Source organism: Mobula birostris, chromosome 1, assembly GCF_030028105.1.
Source record: "Mobula birostris isolate sMobBir1 chromosome 1, sMobBir1.hap1, whole genome shotgun sequence".
Classification (NCBI taxonomy): Eukaryota; Metazoa; Chordata; class Chondrichthyes; order Myliobatiformes; family Myliobatidae; genus Mobula; species Mobula birostris.
In genome coordinates this window covers 167018504-167044251 of record NC_092370.1, presented here as the reverse complement: position 1 = coordinate 167044251, position 25748 = coordinate 167018504, and the positions used below count along the sequence as shown (strand labels likewise).

At 38.5% G+C, this 25748-nt stretch overlaps 1 protein-coding gene across 21 annotated transcripts in view; it reads left to right on the top strand.

The window, feature by feature from the left end:
* Positions 1–25748, top strand: part of sipa1l1 (signal-induced proliferation-associated 1 like 1) — a 432358-nt gene that overhangs the window by 283896 nt on the left and 122714 nt on the right. For all 21 annotated transcript variants that reach the window (XM_072265599.1, XM_072265573.1, XM_072265549.1 and 18 more), the window contains 4 exons: positions 2315–2445; positions 13858–14046; positions 16126–16300; positions 22879–22982. In XM_072265599.1, the coding sequence (XP_072121700.1) occupies positions 2315–2445; positions 13858–14046; positions 16126–16300; positions 22879–22982 (599 nt within the window). The remainder of the gene's footprint in view (positions 1–2314; positions 2446–13857; positions 14047–16125; positions 16301–22878; positions 22983–25748) is intronic.

The following is a 25748-nucleotide window of genomic DNA, read 5'->3' as shown; positions in this document are numbered from 1 at the left end:
TGTCAAGACTTGGCAATAGTTGCACACCCTTGATTTCTTATCACAAATCGTTGAAAAGGGTTTGATTTTAAATTACCTCCACTGCCAAAAGGGCATCAAATTTGAATATGCTGTATTTCTCTGCCAATGCTGTTTAAAAGTGCAGTACAATCAGTCCCATTCCTTTGTTCTTCCTTTAGCTCTGCAAATGCCTCTTTTTGGGCTGTGGGGATGTTTGGTATGGGGAAGGAAGATGGAGAATGGTGACTTGCTTCAAGTGCCAGTTAGTTCAGAAAGATAATCAGACGTCAAGAAATGTATTAGTTTGGTCCTTATGTTAGTCAGGCCCTTCTTTGTACCACACTCTCTGGCAAGATATTTGGTTATACTGCTTAATCTTTTGGTCTGGTTTTCATTTTCCTTGCCTTGTATATCTGCAAAGCACCTTGTGGTGCAAACGTAAATTTGCTGGATCAAATAATGACAGCACAAAAAGATCGTTACTTATCTTTTCACCCATTTATTTCTTCGAGCTCAGCTGGCGAGTGAACGTGGTTCCGACATCAGGGAGAGAAGCGTTCTCATCTCTCCAGTGGTTCAACAAGTTCACTGCCTGATGTCAGAATTGTTAGAACTTATAAGGCCACTGATACAAAAGAAAAATCAGTTTGATAAGCATTCCAGCCAAGTCAATGGACTATTGATACAAAAGAACAATCAGTTTGATAGACACTCCAGCCACCTTAATTAAAGAAAGGAATGTCCCACCTGGTTTGTTGGAGCCACAACTTAATTACAAAGAGACGAACATCCGTCAAATTTATGCTTTAGTTAAGAAAGGAATGTCCTGTCTAATTTCCATCAGGTACTGCCTTTTGTCAAAACCAAAAGGTGTGAAAAGCCAAGAGACATCTTGTGTGGATCTGGATGAACTTTATCTTGCTCCAAAGAAAGGAGCTGTGAGACATTATTCAAACCCACTGCAGTCACCCACAAAGCACACAGACATAGTTCGTACTTAACCCATTGTTTACAGAAATCTGAGAATCCCCCACTCCCTTAACCTTTATCAGTGGTATTTTACATGTGTATATGTAATTTTCATTACAGTATTTACAAATTTTAGCTTTCAATACTAGCTTTTCTTCTGTGCTCTTGAGAGAAATAAATCAGTTTTCTGTATGCTTAATCTGTGGATTCTGGCCATTGAGATTGGGATTAGCTAATAAGAAGTTACTTCACTCAGACTGCACTAGGAAATGAAATGCTGGAGTCCACTGTTGTGGAAACTGCAACAGTTACATTCCAAATTTCAGTTATTGGTATTAAAGCAGAAAAACACTCTTGCTATGGTGATGGTTCTGAGTTTGACTAGGATTTCAAATTGAAGACAAAGTGAAATGATTGTGAGGTGAATTTAAGTCAAAAACACTTCTAGCTGTCTTTTCTCATCATGTTACCATCTTTCTCTTCTATTCTAAAGGAAAGACTATTAACAATTTCACTTAGCCCACTTCCAACCAACTTTCTTCAGGATGAATGGTGAAACCTGCAGGGAAATGTAATCATTAGTGGTATGTGCATTGATGAAAATTGTTTTCAAGTTGGTGCCTTGATCTGTGGATATAAAGGTGTGAAGAAATGCTAGTTTGAATGAGCTGCTATACAAGTGATTTAAAAGGCAGTGGATCACTTCTACCTCTCTTTGTGATTGTAAGTCTAAGTATTCATAGTCAAAGTAAATATATTATCAGAGTACATACATGTTACCATATGCAACCTTGAGATTCATTTTCTTGCAGGCATTCGCAGGAAAATAAATACAATAGAATTTATGCAAAACTACACATAAAGACTGACAACAAATGTACAAGTAATAAAGAATCATACTGAGAACATAAGCTGTGGAATCTTTGAAAGTTAAGACTGTTGATTGTGTGATCAGTTTACAGTTGTGGTGAGTGAAGTTATCCATGCTGGTTCAGGGGCCTGGTATTATAGGGTGTAATTTTTCTTGAAACTGGTATTGTGTGGCTTCCTGACCAATGGTAGGAACAAGACGAGAGCATTGCCTCAAATAAGAATGGACACAATCATCAAGATAATAGCTAATAGTCACAACTTAAAATTTTGCCACTGATTTATGACCAGATGGTAAATGTTACCAAATGGTTAACTGATTGTGTTGTGCACCAAGAATGACTTTCCTCAAATGACAATTGTAGTTATGTGGTAATAGAATTTTGCTAGTGCTGATTTTATATCTGAATGAATGGATGAAACTAGATGGAGCTTTTTAACTGACTGATGTTTTAACTGACTGATGTTTCTACAGAACACTCAAACTACTTTGGGGTGGATGAAAATTTGGGTCCTGTGGCAGTAAGTATTAGACGGGAAAAACTGGAGGACAGTAAAGAGCATGGACCTCAGTACAACTATCGAATCATCCTGAGAACAAGTGAGGTGAGAGAAATGTATCTGTTTATTTCCAATTGAAGTGGCGGTTCTGTTGCACATATTTGCAGTTGTTTACCTTGGATGTTAAACAACCAAGTTTTTCAAAAAGAGTTAAGTTTGTATTCTCAAATTCCAAGACAACAGAGCAGATGGTGGAAATCAGAAACAGGAAAGAAAAAGCAGAATTAAGTACTGACCTCCAAGAGTTCTCCCAAATTCCAGTAACATGTGCATAATATTCTTGAAGTTTGCATATTTTTGTCGTTATGCTGTCACTTCACCATGTCCCGGATGTCTTGAAGAAAATCTTGTGCAAAGGAGCTGTGGCAACTACTTTTGTTACAAGAATAACCAATATTCCTTTCAGAAATGGAAAACAAGTAAGTGTCAATGACAAATTTTTTGCTTGAAGGAAGAGGTGTTGACTGGAATTTGCTGCAAATTCCTTGCTATTTGTGCAAATAGTGCTGGTAGATCTTTAACGTCATTTTAAGGTGGTGTATAACTTCATGGATAAAAGACAGCACCCGCAGCAATGGAGGTGGTACCTAGAGGATCTGAGAATTATCAGAAGAATTGTGCCCTGTATGCTCAATTGCTGTTTCACCTGTATGACATGTTGAAATCATTGCTTGATGTTTTAGCCAACAACCTCGCTGAGACGGGTGTGATGTCAATTATGAGAAGCTGACGACGAAGTGATTTTGGCATGCTGCAACCAACTTGCTGTTCCAGTCCATGGTATTCATTTGGAGCCCAATTCCATTGACTCTATATTATGCAGTTATTTGCTCTCATTCACTTATAATTATAAAGAAAACACTGAAACAAAAGAAGACTGAATCATGACACTAAATGTACCGATGTCTCCTTTTCTACCATTAGAATTTAGATAGCAATTTAGCTAAAGAACACCATGTTTCCCATTCTAAAAGGCCTTACTGTTGCGAAAAAGTGAGATCTCATCAATTATTACCTTCTAAAATTCTGTGAAATGAGGCCAAAAATAAAATCAAAATTCTCTATTGGTTCAGTGTTGATCTCAGTTAGCAGAACTTTTTAGGCTCAAGCCACTTACACCAAAACAGGCAATTGTGATTGAAAACCATTTCTGATTTATTTCCATTAAACTAATAACATTTTTTACTTGGAAAGTAATTTTTCTGCAGCCAGTAATTTATTGTCCACATACAAGCTGTATTTTCACTGCCCCGGGACTTTTTATGAGAATTTGCAGTTTTTTGATTAGCAAATTGCCTTGCATATAGTGTATATGAAAAATTGTGCCTGTATTCCACTGTGATAAATTGCTGTTCCTGTTTATAATTTGCTCTTGCTGTGAAGATGATTTCCAGTTTTACGTATAAAATCATGAACAATGACCATCTTGCATGGTGTGAAAAATTGTGATGTAATTGAAAAGTGCTGAAATTTGAGTTATCTGAAGTTGTCAATTTTTTACTAAAATATTTCTTCTGAATATTTTTAACACATAAGTATTTAATAGCACATTCAAGGTCTTGCGTCTACTTTTAATTGCGGTCACGGATGCAGTTAGGACAGATGAGACAAATGTATCCTTCAGCACACCACTGAACATGCCTGAGCAGCAGTACTAATTACTTTTGATTAAATATGTGCCAGACTCATCATTTGGCTGTCCTCCTGCTACCTGCATACAGGCAGAGACTAAAGAGCAAAACTCCAGTGATAAGGACATCAACAAAGTGGTGGTCGCAGGAGGCTGCGGAGCAGCGATGGGGTTGCTTTGTGTCAGTGTAGTGGGTCCTGTTCAAGAACTCATCAGAGGATCTGAATGAATATACCACGGTTATCACAGACTTTATAAAAATGGTTATAGACAAGTGTGTCCTCACAACAATTTGCCTACCATCACAATAGGTCCAGAGCATATGCCATTTCATTGGCTCTTCACTCAACTCTGTAACTTCTGGATTACAAGGTTCCATACATCAGGATGCTCTTCATTGACTGCAGCTCGGCATTCAGTACTACCATCCCCTCAAAGCTAATCAATATGCTCCAAGAGCTTCGATACCTCCTTGTGCAACTGGATCCTCAATTTCCTCACTTGCAGAGCCAAGTCATTTTGGATTGGCAACAACATCTCTTCCACAATCTTCATTACCACAGGTGCCACACAAGGCTGTGAGCTTTGCCCCATGCTGTACTTGCATTATACTTATGAATCTGAGGCTAAACACAACTCCAGTGCCATATTTACTATACTGCAGTATCATAGACCTTATCATAGGTGATGATAAATCAGCATATAGGAGGGAGATTAAAAATCTAGCTGAGTGGTACTTCAACAGCAACTTCTCACTCAGTGTCAGCAAGATCAAGGAGCTGATTATTGACTTCAGGAGGAGAAAACCAAAGGTCCATGGCCAGTCCTCATCAGGGAATCAGAGGTGGAGATGGTCAGCAACTTTAAATTCCTCTGTGTTATCATTTCAGAGGATCTGTCCTGGACCCAGCGTGTAAATACAATTATGAAGAAAGCACGGTGGCACGTCTACTTATGAGTTTGCAACAATTTGGCATAACATCTAAAAATTTGACAAACTTCTAAAAGTTTGACAAACCTCTATAGATCTGCATTGGAGAGTATATTGACTGGGTGTATCACAGCCTAATAATGGAAACACCAATGCCCTTGAACAGAAAATCCTGCAGAAAGTAGTGGATATGCCCCAGTCCATCATGACTAAAGCCCTCCCCACCATTGAACACATCTACACAGAGTGCTGTCGCTGGAAAGCAGCATCCATCATCAAGGACCTCACCATCCAAGGCATTCTATTTTCTAGACGCTGCCATCAGGAAGAGATACAGGAGGCTCAGGACTCACCACCAGGTTTAGGAACAGTTATTATATCTCAACCATCAGGCTCTTGAACCAAAAGGGATAACTTCACTTGCCCCATCACTGAACTGTTCCCACAATCTATAGATTCATTTTCAAGGAATGTTCATCTCAGCTTTTCTATATGTGTTTATTTATTGCTTATTTATTTATTATTATTTTTTCTTTTTCTATTTGCACAGTTTGTTGTCTTTTGCCCATTAGCAGCTTGTCTGTCTTGTCCAGTGGGTCTCCACTGATTCTATTGTATTTCTTGTATTTACAGTGAATGCCCACAAGAAAATGAATCTGAGGGTTGTATATTGTGACATGTATGTCCTTTGATTAAAAAAATTACTTTGTACTTGAACTTTGAAAAGATTTGTTCAGTACCAATCCAGGTAGAACATTAATATTTTTTTTGGTTTTGAGAAAAATGAAAACATGCCCATGTCCGATGTGAAAACTGGCATGTTTAGTGGAGTTTTTGAGGGGGTCCTACAATATCGTTGCTAATTATACCCTTAATATTGATGTCTTCACTACTCAATTTTGAATCTAATGAGATATTTGTGGTTTATATCACCATTGAAATGTGTAACCCTCTTGTGACTGCATGTTGATTACCTTTGTCCATGCATATATAAGTGAAGGTCAACTTGGATTTCAGTAAATATGTTGCATTAATCTGATTGTAGTCTAAACACTAAACAATATTTTGCTTGTTTTAGATCCAGCGTGATAGAATTGATGAACATATCATTGGTTGTAATGAGGGGAATGTGAGGTAATGCAGTGGTGCAGTACCCTCAGGCAGCAGTGCTGAATATCACAGCGATGATATTCAGATTCTCATCCAAAGACTCGATGACCGTTTTCTTCTCATTACTCATACCAGAAACACTGAATACCAGAAGGATGTCATCTTCAGCCTACATTTCACTGACAAGTAAATGGTTTTAAGTCAGTGATTCCCAATAACGGCAGTAAGGGGGCATAGGGAAAACAGAAGTGGTCCAGGGTGTGTTCAAGATTCTTGGGGGTGTGGTAAGCAGCACCCTAACTTGAGGCATGAGACCTGACTGACCATGTCAACTCGCTGCTGTCGTCACCTTCCCTATTTATGTTAATTTTTTTTTAGATTAGCCCTGTTAATGATGGATAAATACGTATGGCACAATCTCTGTTAGTCTTAAGGAGATGAAGCCTTAATTTCTAATCCAGCTAAGAAAGAGAAACTACAGAAAGTGTGTCAATACAATGTTATGTATCTGGAGTATGGCTTTGTTTCATCCCTGTCAGATCAGCAATGCCCCATGTGTCTTTTTTGTAACACTGTACTGTCTAATCAAGCCATGAAACTATCAAGATTGCACGAATGTTTCCATAAAAGTCACCCGAAAAGACTACTTATGGTATTACTCAGTTCCAGAAGATGAAAGAAGCATTTGAAAACCGCTGCACACTTACCATTTGCCAAGAAAGCTAAAAATGACGTTGATAGTGGTCTCATTGCTTCTTATAATGTTTCCAAAAAGATGGCAAAGTGTGGAAAATCTCATACAATTAGTGAAAGATTAATAATGCTTGATGTATCAGAAGTGCTCACCAGTGTTCTCAAAATGGATACCAGTATTTTAAATTCAGTTCCCCTGAGTAATAACTCTGTTGCTTGTCATATTGACGAAATGAGTGAAGATGTTGAGTATCAACTATACACAGAGCTACAAAAAACAGAATTTGGGATACAGCTGGATGAGTCAACTTACGAGACCTCAAGGCATTGCTAATGGCATATGTATTGTTTATCAAAAATGGAAAAGTTTTTATGAAGAGATTCTTTTGTAAAAAGTTAAAAATAAATATTAATGGAGAATTAATCTATGATGAGCTCAAAATGTATATTGAAGATAAAAGTATTCTGATTAGGAACATGATTTTTTTGTGCAACGTATGGAGCATCATATCTGACAGGTCACCATGCTGATTTAGTAGCATTTATGAAAAAAGAAATTCCAAGCCATTTGCAAGCCATTGTATAATTCATTGTCAACATCTCACAGCCAAAAACTTCAGCAGTGGCATTTTTCAAGCATGACTCTTGTAATATTTGCTATCAACAAAATTAAAGCTTACCCAATAAATAGCAGAATATTTTGCCAGTTATGCCAAGATAACAATGAAACATTTGAACATTTGTTTCTTCACACTGAAGTGCATTGGCTGTCAAAAGGCTGCTGCTTAAAATGTTTCTTTGAAATTTTTGACATGGTGATTGAATTTTTGTTCAAAGTCGACAAGAGCTTGAGAAATAAGATTAAACTTCTACATGGAGATGTGCCATACCAAGCTGATCTGTATGACAAAATGAGCATTCTAAATATGAAACTGAAGGGTGAGATTTTCGATTTAATCTAGTCAAAAAGTGCAGTGTCCACTATCATAGGAAAATTGGAAATATATAAGCAAAACATTGGGAGAATAAAACTAGGTCCTGCCGAAGGGTTTTGGCCTGAAACATCAATTATACTCTTTTCCTGCCTGGCCTGCTGAGTTCCTCTGGCATTTTGTGTGTGTTGCTCGGATTTCCATCATCTGCTGATTTTCTCTTGTTTGTGATTGGGAGAAGAATGTTCTCACAGCTTACCTGCATGGAAAGTATGGCACTCTCTTTCACACACAGTGATTTGCAAGAGTACTGCTTACACCTGCCATCACTGAAGAAGGATTTTAAGAATCGATTCAAGGGTTTGAACAATCTGGAAATTACGGACTGGGTAATTAACCCATTTCTTTGCAAAATGGAAGAACAGGAAGAGAGCTTGTAAGAACTTATCAAAATTCAGAATGATGAAGAAGCAAAAATGTTTTTCAAAAATGTCAGCTTTAGTAGTATGTGGCTACATTGTCATACAAAGTTTCCAAGTCTTTGGAGAAGAGCCAAACTGCTCATCATTGCATTTCCATCCTCCTACCTTGTTGAAAGAGGCTTGAGTGCAGTGAACCCCAGACTCAAAAACAGAAACCGCTTGAACATTGTTACATATGGGGATTTGAGGCTTTTGCTGTCACAATTTGAACCAGATATTTCAACTCTTGCTAAAAAACCATCAAGTTCAAGGACCACATCAATATTGAAGCTGCCATATAGTGTACAGGCACTGTGTAAGCTAAGTTTAAAGACAAATAAAAATTTGAAGCAGAATCATTTTTCTCATGTTAACGTTTGGTAGACATGGTTTTACACAATGGGTTGCTGGCAAGTATGCTGTGCCTAAGAGGGGTGATGCAAGTATGAAGGTCCTTTAGGGGGGCATTGTGCTTTTTAAAACAAGTTTAGCAAACACTGGTTTAGATGAAGCCCAATTTCTCACATCACAATCAGTTTTAGTCTGCACTTGTTCAGGAAGTTGCAAGAGCATTAATAGCTTCATAGCCCATTTCTCTAATGAAAAATAATGTATTTCAGTGTTATGGTACATTTTAGAAACTGTGAGTTAGCATTGGATACAGACCTTTTGAATAGTGAATTTTAATTGTAGTTTTCTTTTAAAAAAAAAATGAATCTTCAAAAAAACACACAATTGCTTTCAAATGAACTGATGCAACAAATCTAGAGTACAAGTTAATCCTTAATAACTGAGCCAACATTTATCTTCCAGTGTGGGTTCCTACATAGTTCAGGATACAACAGCGAACTGGTTTGGACTGTTCATTGGAAATAATCTTGCACGATAAGAAATGCATAGGAAAGACGGCTTCCATTTCAGATTTGCTATTCAAATATTTAATCTTCAGGGTCCTGATGAAAGGTCTTGCATGAAGCGTCAACTGTTTACTAATTTCCATAGGTGTTGCCTGACCTACGGGGTTCCTCCAGAATTTTGTATGTGTTGCTCTGGATTTCCAGCATCCGCAGATTCTTTTGCGTTTTCAATCTGGCAAGCCATTGTTGCCTCCTTCCATCGCAAGTATAGCTCCTTTAGACTGATCAGACCTGTGCACTGCATTCCAAATCTTAGGGGCTTTTCTAATAGCAATAGGGCATTATTAGCTTAGTTTTCAAATCCTTTTGCAATAAAAGGCAACATGATATTTGTCATCTTCATTGTTTACTAATTACAATTTAGTAATTACTTCATTACTAAATGAAGTAATGAATTTTACTTCATTAGTAAAATTAGTATTTACTAATTACTAAATACTACTTTCCATGCTAATCTTTCAATTTCTCACAGTTTAAAAATACTCCCATTTCAATATTTTTTGCCAAAGACAATGACCCCATATTTTAAAAACACAAACACAAGGAAATCTGCAGATGTTGGAGTTTCAAGCAACACACATAAAAGTTGCAGGGGGAAAGCAGCAGGCCAGGCAGCATCTCTAGGAAGAGGTACAGTCGACATTCGGGCTGAGAGCCTTCGTCAGGACTAACTGAAAGAAGAGCTAGTAAGAGATTTGGGAGGGGGAGATCCAAAATGATAGGAGAAGACGGGAGAGGGAGGGATGGAACCAAGAGCTGGACAGTTGATTGGCAAAAGGGATATGAGAGGATCATGGGACGGGAGGCCTAGGGAGAAAGAAAGGGGGAGGGTTGAAGCCCAGAGGATGGGCAAGGAGTATAGTGAGAGAGACAGTTTACCTGGTCCATTTCTGACACCTCCCTCCCCTTTCTAGATCTTTCTGTCTCTATCTCTGGAGACAGCTTATCTACTGATGTCTACTATAACCCTACGGACTCTCACAGCTATCTGGACTATTCCTCTTCTCACCCTGTCTCTTGCAAAAATGCCATCCCCTCCTCGCAATTCCTCCATCTTCACCGCATCTGCTCTCAGGATGAGGCTTTTCATTCCAGGACGAAGGTGGTGTCCTCCTTTTTTAAGGAAAGGGGCTTCCCTTCCTCCACCATCAACTCTGCTCTCAAACGCATCTCTCCCATTTCACGCACGTATGCTCTCTCCCATCCTCCCACCACCCCACTAGGAATAGAGTTCCCCTGGTCCTCACCTACCACCCCACGAGCCTCTGGGTCCAGCATATAATTCTCCGTAACTTCCGCCACCTCCAGTGGGATCTCTCCACTAAGCACATCTTTCCCTCCCCAGTGATCTCCCTCCTGGCACTTATCCTTGTAAGCGGAACAAGTGCTACACATGCCCTTACACTTCCTCCCTCGCTACCATTCAGGGCCCCAGACAGTCCTTCCAGGTGAGGCAACACTTCACCTGTGAGTCGGCTGGGGTGATATGCTGCGTCCGCTGCTCCCGATGCAGCCTTCTATATATTGACGCGACCCAGCGCAGACTGGGAGACCGTTTCACTGAACAGCTATGCTCTGTCTGCCAGAGAAAGCAGGATCTCCCAGTGGCCACACATTTTAATTCCACGTCCCATTTCCCATTCTGATATGTCTATCCACTGCCTCCTCGACTGTCAAGATGAAGCCACACTCAGGTTGGAGTAACAACACCTTATATTCCGTCTGGGTAGCCTCCAACCTGATGGCATGAACATTGACTTCTCTAACTTCCATTAATGCCCCTCCTCCCCCTTGTACCCCATCCGTTATTTTATTTATTTATTTATTATTTTATTTATTTATATATATATACACACACACACACATATATAAAAAAAATAAAACACACGTGGCCAAGTTGTTAAGGCATTGGACTAGCAACCTGAAAGTCGTGAGTTCGAGCCCCAGCCAAGGGAACATGTTGTGTCCTTGAACGAGGCATTTAATCACACACTGCTCTGCGACGACACTGGTGCCAAGCTGCATGGGTCCTAATGCCCTTCCCTTGGACAATATTGGTGTCGTGGAGAGGGGAGACTTGCAGCATGGGTAACTGCTGGTCTTCCATATAACCTTGCCCAGGCCTGGGGGGAGAAAAGGATGTTAAGAAGACAAATCCTATTGGCTAATTTAATAAGCCTAACTTAATCAAATGTATTTTAATTTTAAACAGCAAAATGAAATACTCTATTATATATTGTAATTAAAGAAACACTACATTTTGAGAAAATCTGCAGAAAATAAAATATCCAACAGCATAACTGTATTAATAAAATAAAGCGTAGTCTTAAACCAGGGTATTGCATTAGTAAGAGAGGCCATGCAACACCTTACCCCTATGTCAACTTTCAATAAGGTTACAGCTGATGTGATGATAATCTCAGATCCATTTTCCTACCTGTCCTCCCATAATCTGATCGATTGTCCATAGCTTCAGTATATTCAATGACTGAATGTCCTACAGTTTCCTGAATTTTAAAAAAATCTGCTATTTTCAGTTGTTAAAGAAGAAAATTCCCTCATATCTCCATGTCAAGTTGGCAACACTTTATTCCGAAACTGTAAAGTCCCCTATAAATCTTTTCATGTTTCAGTAAGACTGCAGCTCATCCTTTTTAACTCCATTAAGCAGAGACAATTACTCCCCACAAAACAAAGCCTTCAGCAAACCAGTTGACCTTCTCTCAACTGTCTTCAATTGAAGTCTGACCCTCATTAAATGCAGAGCTACAGTACTGTGCAAAAGTCAAAAGGCACACATGTGTGTATATATATAAAATATAGTGTCTAAGACTTTTGCACAGTACTGTAGTGTTTTATATATTGCACTGTACTCTTCCCACAAACAAAAACATATCATGACATGAGTGATGATAAACTGATTCTGATATCGTGGACTGAAAATCGAAGGGGGCAGGGAGAGGGGAGTCATGGTTGGGAAGAGGCGAGGGAGCAGGAAGCACCAGAGAGACCTTCAGGACTGGTGAAGGGTCTTGGCCAGAAACATCATCTGTTTACTCTTTTCCATGCTGCTTAGCCTGTTGAGTTCCTACAGCATTTTGTGTGTGTTGATTAATAAACCAGTTGTTTGAATCAAATTACCTTGCCTGGTATCTCAGGGTTGAGCTTGTCTGCTCCCACACCAGCCCACATCCCTGGCATTCTTTATTACTACCTGCCCCACACCTAGGGTTGCCAACTGTCCTGTATTAGCTGGGACATTCCATATATTAGGCTAAATTGGTTTGTCCCATACGGGACAACCCTTGTCCCGTATTTCCCCCACTAAGGTGGAGCGTTCCTATGAAACCGTTCGTAAGCCGAAATGGCGTAAAGTGCAGAAGCAATTGCCATTAATTTATATGAGAAAAATTTTTGAGCTTTCCCAGACCCAAAAAATAACCTACCAAATCATACCAATAACACAAAACCTAAAATAACACTAACATATAGTAAAAGCAGGAATGATATGATAAATACACAGCCTATATAAAGTAGAAATAATGTATATACAGTGTATCAGAATAGGGAAGATTAAGCCAAAACCGATTTGTAGGAAAAAATTCGGCATGTAAACGTATGCGCACGTCACACATGCACACACAGGTCCCCGTGCAAGGCTTCATGGTCATGGTAGTCTTTCTCGGGGTAAACACAAGTTTCCCGCATTTGACTGCTACTTTTGTCCCTTATTTGGGAGTGAGAAAGTTGGCAACCCTACCCGCACCCCTCCTGTAGCACTCCACCCTTGCCATTCTTGATATCCTTTGCTCCTGCCAGATTTACAATCTTCTCACTCTCCATTCCAAGTTGACAAATACAGAATTGTGCAGAAGTGTTAGGCACCATAGCTACATATATGTGTGGCTAGGACTTCTGCACTATATCTGGTGTACTCCAGGTGTGATCAAAGTAGTTAGAAATAGAGCTACTGGATACTAAACCTCTCCATATTTTACATCTTACTTCTGAAATATTTGCATGATGAATTCCCATTGGTGCTGTAGAACCTGTAGCTAAAAAATCCCAGACTGAAATTGTTTGGTGCTGGCATTATCCAATAGGGTTCTGGCCTGAAATCGATCTGCAATTTTACCTGATTATGCAGTATCTTTACCAACTCTATGATGTTGAAAATTTTGCATGTACAATTTCTAGCAAAACATTATGTTGAGTTTATCATTTATATTCATATTAATTAATAGAAATCCTAAAAGCATTTCATTCATTTTGAAATAGGACAGCAAACTTCCCTCTGTTTTATCTATTTTGTTTGCTTTATATCCACACTCTCAATTCATCTCGACTATTCTTGAGAGAGTTTGATTCCAATTCAGAGGCCAATAATGTCTACGAAAGGAAAGTTTTAAAACCTTGCATACATGCATTCAAGATCATTAAATCATTTTTCATAGCTAAAAGCATGGTTTCTTACCTGGCTCATGTTGCCTCTGGGAATGGGCACCTTTCAGTCTTTTCATGATGGTTTGCCTCTAAATGAGGGTAGGTTGTAACCTAATGTTCATGAATGGATATTTATAACAAGACATTTGGAAATGATCTGAAGTGGGAACCCTGGCTGATTTTCCTATTTTCACTGCTGTGGTATGGTGTTCACTGAGTTTGCCCAGCAAAACATAGACTGAAAATTGAACACAAATCTTGAGCCAATGTAACTCTCTGAGTAAATAATCGAAGGCACAGGGGTTGACAGCAATATAAAATCTCGTTTGATGTTTTCCAGCTGACTACTTTACGAGGTTCTGTGTTAGAAGATGCAGTTCCTTCAACAGCCAAGCATGGCACAGCTAGAGGTATACCCATGAAAGAAGTACTTGAATTTGCAGTACCAGAACTCAGTGTTAATTGTCTGAGACTGGGCCTGAATACTCCAAAAGTTACAGACCAACTCATGAAATTGGATGAGCAAGGAGTGAGTATTTTTCATTTAGTCTTGCTTTCTATAAAATGTTTATTTTTGTATTTTTCACAAGGGAGGTTGGAGGGTTTAGTTCAGTTGCTGCCTTGCCGCAGGAGCTTCAATGAAAAACATTTAGGAAATGACACTCTTGGATTTTAATGAGATGACTGAGGTATCATCTCTTTTGAGTTTAAAATTTGTTTAAGACTTATAAATTGTCACCACTAATTTTTAAAACAACCCTTATTAAGTTAATTTAATTGTAACATATTACAATCTGCATGTTATTCATTGCTCATGGATGTGGTTATGGACTGCAAATGATCTCATGAGGTCAGTTATATTTTCCAGTTTGATGCAGTTAGTTCTCTAATTTCCGAAATGTTTACTGGAGTTAAGACCACTCAGTTCCACCATGTTTTAAAAATGGTTGAGTTCACTTCTAAAATCCAGAACAACTTGTGCAATGAGTGAATAGGAACCCTGGGCTTATGCCACTGCTTACTTGTTCTGTTTTGTTCTGCTTCTTCAGTCAAAATAAAATCACTATAGTCATCAAAGTCAATACAGTAAAAATGGAGGCCATTCAGCCCATTTGTTTTGTGCCAACTCTTTGTAGAGTCCTCTGGTAGTTCCAACCCACTGCACCTTCCAAAGTCCACTCCAAAGCCATACTTGAATCCAAAGATATTGGATCAAGCTTGATGTTTCCAGTATGGATATGGCAAATCTGAAATGTCTCAAATCTGTAACTGTTAGAATGACAGCTGGTAGCTTTTTATTGGTATATGGCTTTGTTCTGTAACTTCTGGTTGTTTACCCATCATTGAAGTTCCTAAGGAAGTTTATGGTGTCCTTAACAATTTCAATCACAATCTATTTCCTTGTCGTGAGTGTTTGGTGCAGATTGGTCCTCTTATGGCATAACTTGTCATCTGGAGTAGTGAGCCCAGGATGGCACAGTGGTACAACTGGTAGTGCTGCTGCCTCACAATGCCAGTGCCTTGGTTTCAGTCCTCCCTGCACATTCTCCCTGTGCCCACCTAGGTTTCCTCCTACATCCCAAGCAATGTAGGTTGGTAGGCTAATTGGCCACTGTGAACTGCCCCCAACGATATGGCTGAGAGGTAGAATCTGGAGGGAGTTGATAGGCATGCGTGCAAAGTAAACTTAGATTAGTTTATAATGGGTGCATGATAATCTGCATGGATTTACCAGGCCTAAGTGCCTGTTTCAATACTATGTAGCTTAAAGAAATGTCACAAAATTCAACTGGTAATAAAAGATATACGTTCTCCCTCTCCATCTTGATGCTGATGTTGTGTTCCTGATGCATCTTATTTTCCTGCAACCATCCTGACATAAAAAATTGTAATAATAAAAAGACTTCCCACCAGATTCAATTGCTCTTTAGCACTTAGTACTGAAAAAATCAAATTACAACCCTGAAGCCTTGGCAAGGCTTTCACACAAGCTTCTAAATTTATCCCTGTGTCTGTATCTGTGTGGTTCCATTGTTTTCATTTTTTTTCTGATCAAAAGTGACTGTTATGACAATAGGGAAAATGTTTTCATCATCAGGCCTATTTTTTTAAACCTACATAATACAACCTGCCAAAACTGAGGCTCCAGAATTAAAGAAAGTGCTTGGCCTGTCCTCGTATATATTAAAAGAAAATAAATGCTCTGAGCCTGTTCTGCATTTATAGAACTGAAACTGATTCATTTTTTAAAATAAATGATTGTAAAATTATCAAAAATCATCTGGTTAATTATATCATTCAGGATGGGAAATTTCACTCCTTTCCTGACCTTGGCCTTCAGATGATTCCAGTCCTGCTGTCCCAGAAACTCTGCATCAGACAAACAGATGGACTAGAGTCGGCGCTGCCTGTCTCTCTGGACAAGTCAAGTTTGTTTTCAAATAAGTGATTATTCCATATTAGAAATCATTGTTAAAGATACCATCTGAGAGACCATTGCAATACCATTTGTTTGATGCCTAGTGTGGCCAGTGGATTGATGCTTCATCATTCATTTAGACGGTCAATGCAAAATGATGAAATTATAACCTCCTTTCTAATCCAACAGCTTAGTTTCCAGCACAAAGTGGGGGTAATGTACTGTAAAGCCGGACAGAGCACAGAGGAGGAGATGTACAACAATGAAGTGGCTGGTCCTGCATTTGAAGAGTTTCTCCAGTTGCTGGGAGAAAAAGTACGTCTCAAGGGCTTCGGCAAGTACCGAGCACAGCTGGACACCAAAAGTAAGTACTTTGGAAGTGTGCCCAAATAGGGGCTCAAAGGGCCCCTCTCTATATTTTCTATCTTCCCTGTTTAAGCTATTTCAACATCTGAAGTTTATTTGGTTTTCATGACCCTATGGTCATTGGCAACTATCAGTCACAGCATAAGTGGCCTGAGAAAGCAAATGGTAATAAGCTGTTTGGGAACAGGGAATCAAAATGCACTGTTTTTTTACGAATGAGAAGTTGATCAGGTGTGTGACAATTGGTAGGAGCTACTGAATGGACTGGATTCTCCCCATCAATCATGTCATCAGAAAGCATACACGTGTGTAAGATGGAGGGCAGCTGAAGATATTAATAGGCCCTCAGCTCACGGAAAGGACTCCTGTTCCTCTGATATATCATGTAGTCATTGATGAATTCAGCACGAGTGACCTGAGTATTTGAGGTAATTATAACTTTCAGAAGCAGTGGGAATGGGTTAGGTCAGGGGTGGCCAATCTTTTACGTTCCATGCGTCAATATTTCACTCCTGAGTTCAGATGCGCCATACAACTCTTGTACCCCCATTCAATTCTTGTAAAAATATGTTAATTTAGAACTCGTTCGTGAAAAAAATCGCATCTGAACGTGCGTGAAAAAATTGACGCATGGAGTGTAAAAAGTTGGCCACCCCTGGGTTAGGTGAAACTTGTTAAAACTGTTACCAGCTTCCATTGGGAACCTGATGCACTTACTTGCTGTTTTAATGGTGAAAGAAGAAGAGATGGGCACCCAGGAAATTGGTTGTTGATACCTTTGGAGGGCTGCCTGCGTTTTTTAATGGAGAGGGCATGCATTCTGTGAGGGCTGTTCATCACAGTGCCGTTGGTTTTGGGATACTTGTCATTTAAAAGGAGGCAAGAAGGGCCAAATACCTGAAATTTATTTATTGAGGTACAATTTACAATGAACAATTAACCTACCAATTGGTGTGACTTGTTCCCAAACAGCAACTTTACCCTGAAACCACCACTTTTTTTTTTTTTTTTGAATCCAAAGCAATACTCCTCCTTGGCTTAATGAACCAATGCATTGATGACAAACAATCCTATTAGTCAAATTGGATTTCTGATGGAGAAAACAGGAAAACGCAGAGAAAAATGTGTATTGCCAGCTTCAGAATCCTGTCCCAGTAATTTACAAATGTTATGAATTGCCTATGGCTATAATCATACACTAATATATCATTGCTCAGTACACTGCAAGACCTTTCCACCATCTAGGAGACACAAGTCAGAAATATAATGAAGAAGGCTTACCACCACTTTCCCAAGGGCTTTTAGGTTTAAACAATGAAGCCTAAGAACTAAAATCTAATACCCAAGAATAAATAAAAGTACAAATGTTGCATAATCACTGTTTAACACTGAGAATTTCTGAATCTGTTATCAAGTAGTTGACATTGAATTGCAGCAGCTTGCTTGATTGATGCAACGGAAGAGTAAAAATAAAACTGCAGATGCATAAAATACTGGAACTACTCAGTATGTCAGGCTGCACCTGTGAGAAGAGAAACAGGCACTATTTTGGTCAGAAACCCTTTGTCAAAGCAGAATATTTTCGGCATTTTCTTGCTTTTACTACAAGGTAACATTACTGCTTACCCCAGGTGATGTAACTAGTAATTGCAAGTTCTTCATCCAAGTGCAACCATTTGCCTGAGGTTTTTACAAAAATTGACTATTTCATTTCATTTATAAAACTCGGTACTCCATCAGTATTATTTTCTGCTCTGTATAGTTCAGGTGTATATTAATGTTCTTGATCTGGTGAATCTCTCTGCTTGCATATACCCAACATCTTTCAACATCCAGCTTTGGCCAGTTAATTTTCTTGTTAATTATTTTGCATTCATTCAGACAGTATCCTATCCCATCCTCTTTTCTGCCCAGTGCTCATCCACTTGTTATCTATCAGATCCACCACTCCACTAAATGAAGAACAAGCCAATCGTCCCATTAAGATCTTCAAGGAAATGAAGGCATTTTTTTTTTTTAAGTCCTCTGATTTGTTTTTTTCTCCTGGGCTACTTTTTCAGTTTTGTTGAAATCAATTGTCTTCCTGTCCAGTGCACTTGTTTCTGTATGAAATGTATCTGTCTGCAATTAGCCATTTAAAATTTAGTATGTTGACCAGTAATCCCAAAGGGCTCAGTAAGATTTAACATAATAAACTATTTCATTAAGTATAATATAAATATCTTTTGTGGGTATGTAGACATACTGCTTGAGAAAGGAGCTCCATATTTCCATTCTCCTTTCTCCTCCCCAGCACAGCCAGTGAATGATGGTGGGTAAATTAAATGACTCCCTTTCTCTTGATTTTACTTCTGCTCAAAAGTAATGAGTTGTTTTTAATCACAGTTGTTTCCCAGCCATCTATTTGTCAATTTTGCTTCATTCCTTCTCATGCAGTTATTTTTGCTTTTATATTAGTTAATGTTCTCTGCATTTTCTTGATTGCTTTTATCTTTTTCCAGATCTTGCTTTTATTTATATTTTAATTTATATTCACATTTAACTGTTTAGCTGTTCTCCTAAATCTCCCTTTCTGTTGTGACATACTGCATCTTCATGGAATAGTTCTCATGTTTCAGAATGATGAAATGAAAACCCTCTTCCTGACAATGACCATTAGCCATATGTTACACTTGTTAATCTTTCTTTCTTTTATTTCTCTTGTGGCTGCAGTAATAATCCAGAGTTCTGTCAATGTCAAGGCTCTGCTGATATATTTGCTACTCAATGTTCTCTTACAGAGTTTAGTTTTTTCCTTTCATGTCCTGTGAACCCTCATGCACCACCCTAACCAATATCTTTTCTAATCTTTCTGAGATGCTCATCTGACCTGTGATGTAAAAAGGCCAATTGTTTATGACATGCTATTAATGCAATACCAAGTGGTATTCAGTGCATGAATGATGTTCTACCCTGTATGACTGAGATCACAGGATGCAGATTTTGTCTGCAGAGTTGCCTGTAGCCAGTAAACATGAATCATTTATAACTAGAAAACTTGAGCCTGACTTTTGAACCACAGGGCCATCATTAGTGGCATCTGTTAGTATGAGCAATTAAAGCCACGTGAGAGGGCATTCCCTAACCATGTCTCCACCCCCACCTGCCTCTATTCATTGTTCATTTAAATAGTGGCTTATCTCTCCCTTAACTATATCTATTCACGTGAATTCTATAACACGTAATTCTACGACCTGATATAAATGTCAGCTTTGGTATATCACTTTTCTCCTCCTTTCCTTGACCTGAAGGAACTGCTTTTTTGAGATCAGCCATCTCATTTCTGCCTGTAGATTTCAGATTTGGAATCGGGCTTAATATCACTGATATATATATGATGAAATTTGTTGTTGTGCAGTAGCAGTAAATTGCAATACATAATAATAAAAATTATATTTCAATATGAAATATATTATTCATTAAATAAGTAGTACAGAGAAAGAAAAAAATATGGTGAGATAGTCTTGATGGGGTAATTGTCTGTTCAGAAATCTGATAGCAAAGGGGAAGAAGCTGTTCCCAAAACATTAATCTGTGTCTTCAGGCTCCTGAACGTCCTCCTTGATAATAGCAATGAAAAAAAGTCATGCCTTGGGTGACTGGGGTCCTTGATGATGGATACAGCCTTTTTGAGCCATTGCCTTCTCTGATGGGAAGGCTGGTGCTCTTGGTGGGGCTGGCTGAGTTTGCAACTTCCTGCAACTTTTTCTGATCCTGTGCATTGGCTCCTCCACACCAAACGGTGATGCGACCAGTTAAAATTCTCTGCACGGTACATCTGTAGAAACTGAGAGAGTCTTTGGTGACATATCGTGTCTCCTCAAACTCAAAATATAGCCGCAGTTGTAACATCCAGGAACTTGAAACTGCTCACCCTTTCTACTGCTGATCCCTCGGAAAACTGGTGTGTGGTGTCTCAACTTCCCCTTACAGAATTCCACAGTCAATTCCTTGGTCTTACTGATGTTGAGCAAATGGTTGTTGTTGCGACAGCACTCAACCAGCTGATCTCTCTCACTCTGTACTCTTCCTCTTCATCATCTGAATTTCTGCCAACAATTGTATCATCAGCAAGTTAATAGATGGGCATAGCAAGAGTAGAGCAGTGGGCTAAATACGCATCCTTGAAGTGCAGAGGGATGTACAGAGGCCCAGGTTTTGGAGCTTGTTGATTAACATTGATGGTATTGAATGCTGAGGTGTATTCGATAAGCAGCAGCCTGATGAAGGTGTTGCTAATGTCCAGGTGGTCCAAAGCCAGTGTGACTACATCCACTCTAGACCTGTTGTGGCAATAGACAAATTGCAGCGTGTCAAGGTTCTCTCTTAAGCATGAGTTGATTCTGACCAGACCATCCTCTCAAAACACTTCATCACAGTAGATGTGAGTTGATCTGAGCAATAGTCATTGAGGCAGCTCACCCTGTTCTTCTTGGGCACTGATATGAATGTTGCCCTTTTGAAGCAGGTGGGAACTTCCAACTCCAGCAGTGAGAGATTGAGGATGTCCTTGAACACTCCCAATAGTTGGTTAGCACAGGTTTTCAGTGCTCTACTAGGTACACTATCAGGGCTTGATGTCTTGTGAGGGTTCACGCTCTTCTAAGATGTTCTGACACCAGCTTCTAAGACAGAGATCACAGAGTGACCAATTGCTGCAGGGATTCGCACAGTAGTAGTTTTATTCTCCCTTTGAAATTGTGCATAAAAGGTGTTGAGCTCAGCTGGGAGTGAAGCATCACAACCATTCATGATGTTAGGTTTCACCTTGTAAGAAATAATGGCCTGCAAACCCTGCCAGAGCTGACGTGCGTACAACTCAGTCTCTAACTTCAATTGGAATTGTTTCTTCATTCTTAAAATAGCCTTCCATGGGTCACCTTCCTAATTTGTATTAGGAGTTCTATTAGAGTCAGTGGTACTTACAGTAAGTATCCAAGGGATCGACTCGTATTAGGCAATATATTTAAAAATTCCTTGAGTTATGCTTATTTTTGTAACAGAAAACAAATCATGCATAAATTTGAAATTCTATGTAATGATTTTGACCCCTACTGCTTTTCAGTAGGATGACAGGGTATTATGTTCAAAGGTGTAGCCCTATTTTGCTGTAATGAACAAAGTGAATCCATTTATTGGTTGGCATCCTAGAAAAAAAATATAAAATTGCCATTAATAAGGACAATCCAATTAATTAGAAATGGATTTTCTTTTAATGTATCATCTCAAACTTGGAAGTCAATAAAACATCTTTGAAAAATAGCTCATCCTGATATAAATATGTCATTATTAATAGTTATAATTGGCCTAACTTAAAAAAAGATAGCATTTTCTTTCTTGTAGCCAAGCTGTAACAGAAATAAGCATCAGGTGAATCAAGACTAAGAAAGTTACTTCAAGTTCAGAAGAAATTAGTGAATATTTCTAAAGTTACTGAGATGAAAATAAGAAATTGATGAAAATCTGCACACAGGCCATTTAGCTCAACACCCAGAAAGCTTTTCCTGTGCTGATGAAGAGTGCAATCTTTATGGATGAACAAGCATTACTAATCAAGAATGAAGCTTTCTCTTCCAGAAGTTCTCCTTCGTCACTTAACAGCAGGATTTTTTTAAAAAAGTGTTTTGCAACAAGTCTATAAACCATATTTTTAGTTCTGTTTATAATATTGTACGAAGGTTTACTAATTTATTATCGCTTTGGTCAGATTCTTTATTTGAGCCAAACCACTGTATGACTATTGGTTTCATAGAGGCCTTTTATTGCTGCTGTGAGCAGCTTTAACATGAGAAGTCAATGGAAACATTAGGAATTATCAGTTTACTCCATATAACCTAGAAATTTCATTCACTAGGAATGAAGTTAGAAGACCATACTTTTGTGAATACAAGTCTTCCCCTCTGCCATCTGATTTCTGAATGGACAGTGAACCCATAAACACTATCTCTCTACTTTTTGTACTGCTGCTGCAAAGTCAACAAATTTCATGACATATGCCGGTGGTATTAAAACTGATTCTGATTTAGGGGTACTGTTTTGGGTACTGTTCGTTGTAGGTGGATTATAATGGAATACTAATTGAGTTCCTTTGAAGTTGCCCTGCAGACAAAATAAAATCTGAAATTAACCCCTGCATTTTTGTTATTGCTTGTGTTCAATTTAAGTTTCTATTAATCAGAACATTACATAGTGTTGCAATCTACTTTGGGGGCTAAGTTCTTTCAGGTTTCCCTAAGTCTGTATTTAAATTTAAAATTTAAATTTTATGTAGTTATTTATGATGGTGTGCTTAATCATTTAGGTTTGATAATTAACTCTGGGGTTGCAATTTATGTTTGTTATTGATACGGTCCTGCAATCGGATAAATAAGCGATGGATAGCTTTGAACAGCCTGCCTGCAGAAGATGGTAGTTCAGTTGTAACAATATTGTAGTAAAACTTTCAATAGATTTTTTCTATATGCTGATCTGTGATTTCATTGTAGTCACATCTGTTTTTGAGTTTCTCACTAATGATGTATTTTGCTGTGTTTTCAGCTGACTCAACTGGTACTCATTCCCTCTACACGACCTACAAAGATTATGAGATCATGTTTCACGTCTCCACTCTCCTTCCTTATACACCAAACAACAAGCAGCAGGTAGGCCTTGGTACTTCAGCAAGAGAAAGATTTCCTTTACTTACAAAGCCTTTATTTGGGCACAGGTTTAAGTGATGTGCAGATTAATTAGTACCTTTAATACCTTAACTCAGTTTTGTCCCACCTGTTCAAAAGTAAAAATGCTAGGCTGGTCTATAACCTGATTAGAGTGAAAATCCAAGATTTCAAATACTCTTTGCATTTTCTTTCTCCCTCAACAGTTAATTGTTGTTAATTGTTTTGGCACTTCACCTCAGGGACAATCTCTCAAGTTCATTTATATACAAAAACAAATTTTGGATGTCAAAACCCTTGACATGCACATTTGCACATTATAATGCGAGGTAATAATCAAGAACAATAGTCATTGGTAAACATTGCTATTACATGGTTCATTAATTATGAATAACCACTTGTTGAGTGAGAAGCAGAATGTGCAGGTATTGAAATCAAACATAGAACCTTTCTATATTCTAAATATTGGATCATCACCATCATCATAATGTACCCTGTCATAAGACCATGATTGTTCTTGACAAATTTTTCTGCTTAAGTGGTTTACCATTGCCTTCTTCTGTAGAGTGTCTTTACAGGATGGGTAAACTCAGCCATTATCAATACTCTTCAGAGTTTGTTTGTCTGGTGTGAGTGCTTGCATAACCAGGACTTGTGATATGCATCAAGTGCTACACCTCCTTTGGTAGTGACGTGTTTTCAACCCGCCACCCAGATATCAAATCAGGTTTTTGATTTATGCGATGGGCCATTGGCTAAAGCCCTGATTTACCTTTCTATTCAAATGAAGATGGTTAATACTATTCTTTGTATTGGATTGCATTTTCCTCTTTTCAGTAAGCTGAAGAGCAACCTCTTAAGAATGGAGAAGAGGCTATGTGATCTTTTAAATAAGACTCATCATCTGCAAAATTCGTATCGGGGATGTGAAACAATTTCATTACTCAATTAGATTTTAATTCATCACTTTAACCATTCAAGATAAAGTATTGCATTTGATCTGCACTTTTGCTCTTGACTCAGTAACTACCACCTAATGGCTCTAACATCCACCGTTGCAAAATACTTTGAGAGGCTCGTCTAACATGCATTAACTTCAGCCTCCCAGACGACTTCAATGAAATGCAAATTCACCTACTTTGGAAACATATTTAGAGCAGATTCCATCTCCCTGCTCCTATACTTAACCCTAGAGGTGAAGACACTTAAGTTAGAGATTTTTGATTACAGTGCCTCCTTTAATTCTATAAGCTCAAGTAAAGTCATCTCCAAACTCCTACATCTGGGACTCAACTCCTCTCTTTGCAACTACGTCCTTGATTTCCTGACCAACAGACCAAAATCAGTATGGATAGGTAGCAATACCTCCAGCATGATCATCCTTAAAAATTGTATCCGACAAGGCTGCATTCTCAGCCCCCTACTCTAGTACCTATACACTCAATTGACACTCAAATCACGGCATTGACAGCTTCTGCACTAATTCCATCTACAAGTTTGCAGTATAGTAGGCCATATCTTAAATAGTGATGCGGCAAAGTACAGGAAAGCGATAGAGATCGTAGTTACATGGTGTCAAGACAACAACCTTTCCCTCAATGTCAGCAAAACTCAAGAGCTGCTCATTGACCTCAGAACATTACTGCTACAGTTTACATCAATGATGCTGAAGTCATGAGGGTTGACAGCTTCAAGTCACTAGGAGTGAACATTACCAACAGCCTGTACTGGTCCAGCTGCATTGATGCCATGGCCAAGAAACATCACAAGCACCTCTGCTTCCTCAAGAAGCTAATAAAATTTGCCATGACCCTTGGATCCTCACCAATTTTTGTCAATGCCCCATAAAACCACCTATCCAGATGTATCATGGTTTTTGGTATGGCAACTGCCTGTGAATGCAAAAAACTGCAGAGAGTTTTCATTTTATACCACCTATAGCATGTCATATGAAAGACTAAATTTACCAAGGTAGCTTTTCTCAACCTTGTGTTTGAGGGTAGTGGTGGAAAAGTCATTGATCTGAAATTTTGTCATGGATCCTACCTTCACAGGTGCGACTGCATCTGATAGTTGTAGTATCTTTTTATGTTTATTCCAGATTTCCAACATCTTCAGTACTTTTTCATTAAATTCAGTGTTGCAACAAGTTCATATTTAGCTGAAAAATAGTACATTTAAATAGAATGATTTTACACTTGTAACTTCAAACAAAACTAGCTGGAAAGTTACACATAATTTGATATTAAGACAAAGATCCTTTACCAACTACAGTAGTTGTTTGAACAATAGAGTTATTGTTTAATCATTACAACTTATACCTATCACAACAGGTCCAAACTTGGAGTAACGGAACACTCAATGTCAGAGCAGGATAATCTATGAGTCTAAATTTCCTTATTCATCACTTGGCATATGCTGTTCCACAAATATCCAGCAACTATTCAGAAACATTTTTTGTTCTGTGAAACACTCATTTAAAATGTCCAGCCAACCATACAATGCATTGCATTTAGCCACATAAGAGGATTGGTCTGCGATGGTTTGAGGGGAGGCTTTATTTCCTTCAGTGAGTTTCTTTGGCATTTATATTCCTACTTTGTGTGTTTGATTGCCATATTAAAAGTTCTGCAGAAACAATGTACCTTTACTTTGCATTTAGAAGAGCATACTCTAGCAATTAACATGTTCCCTAGAGTGAAAATTGCCAATTTGCAGATACTTTTGTTTCTCATATCACCTTTCTGTTTG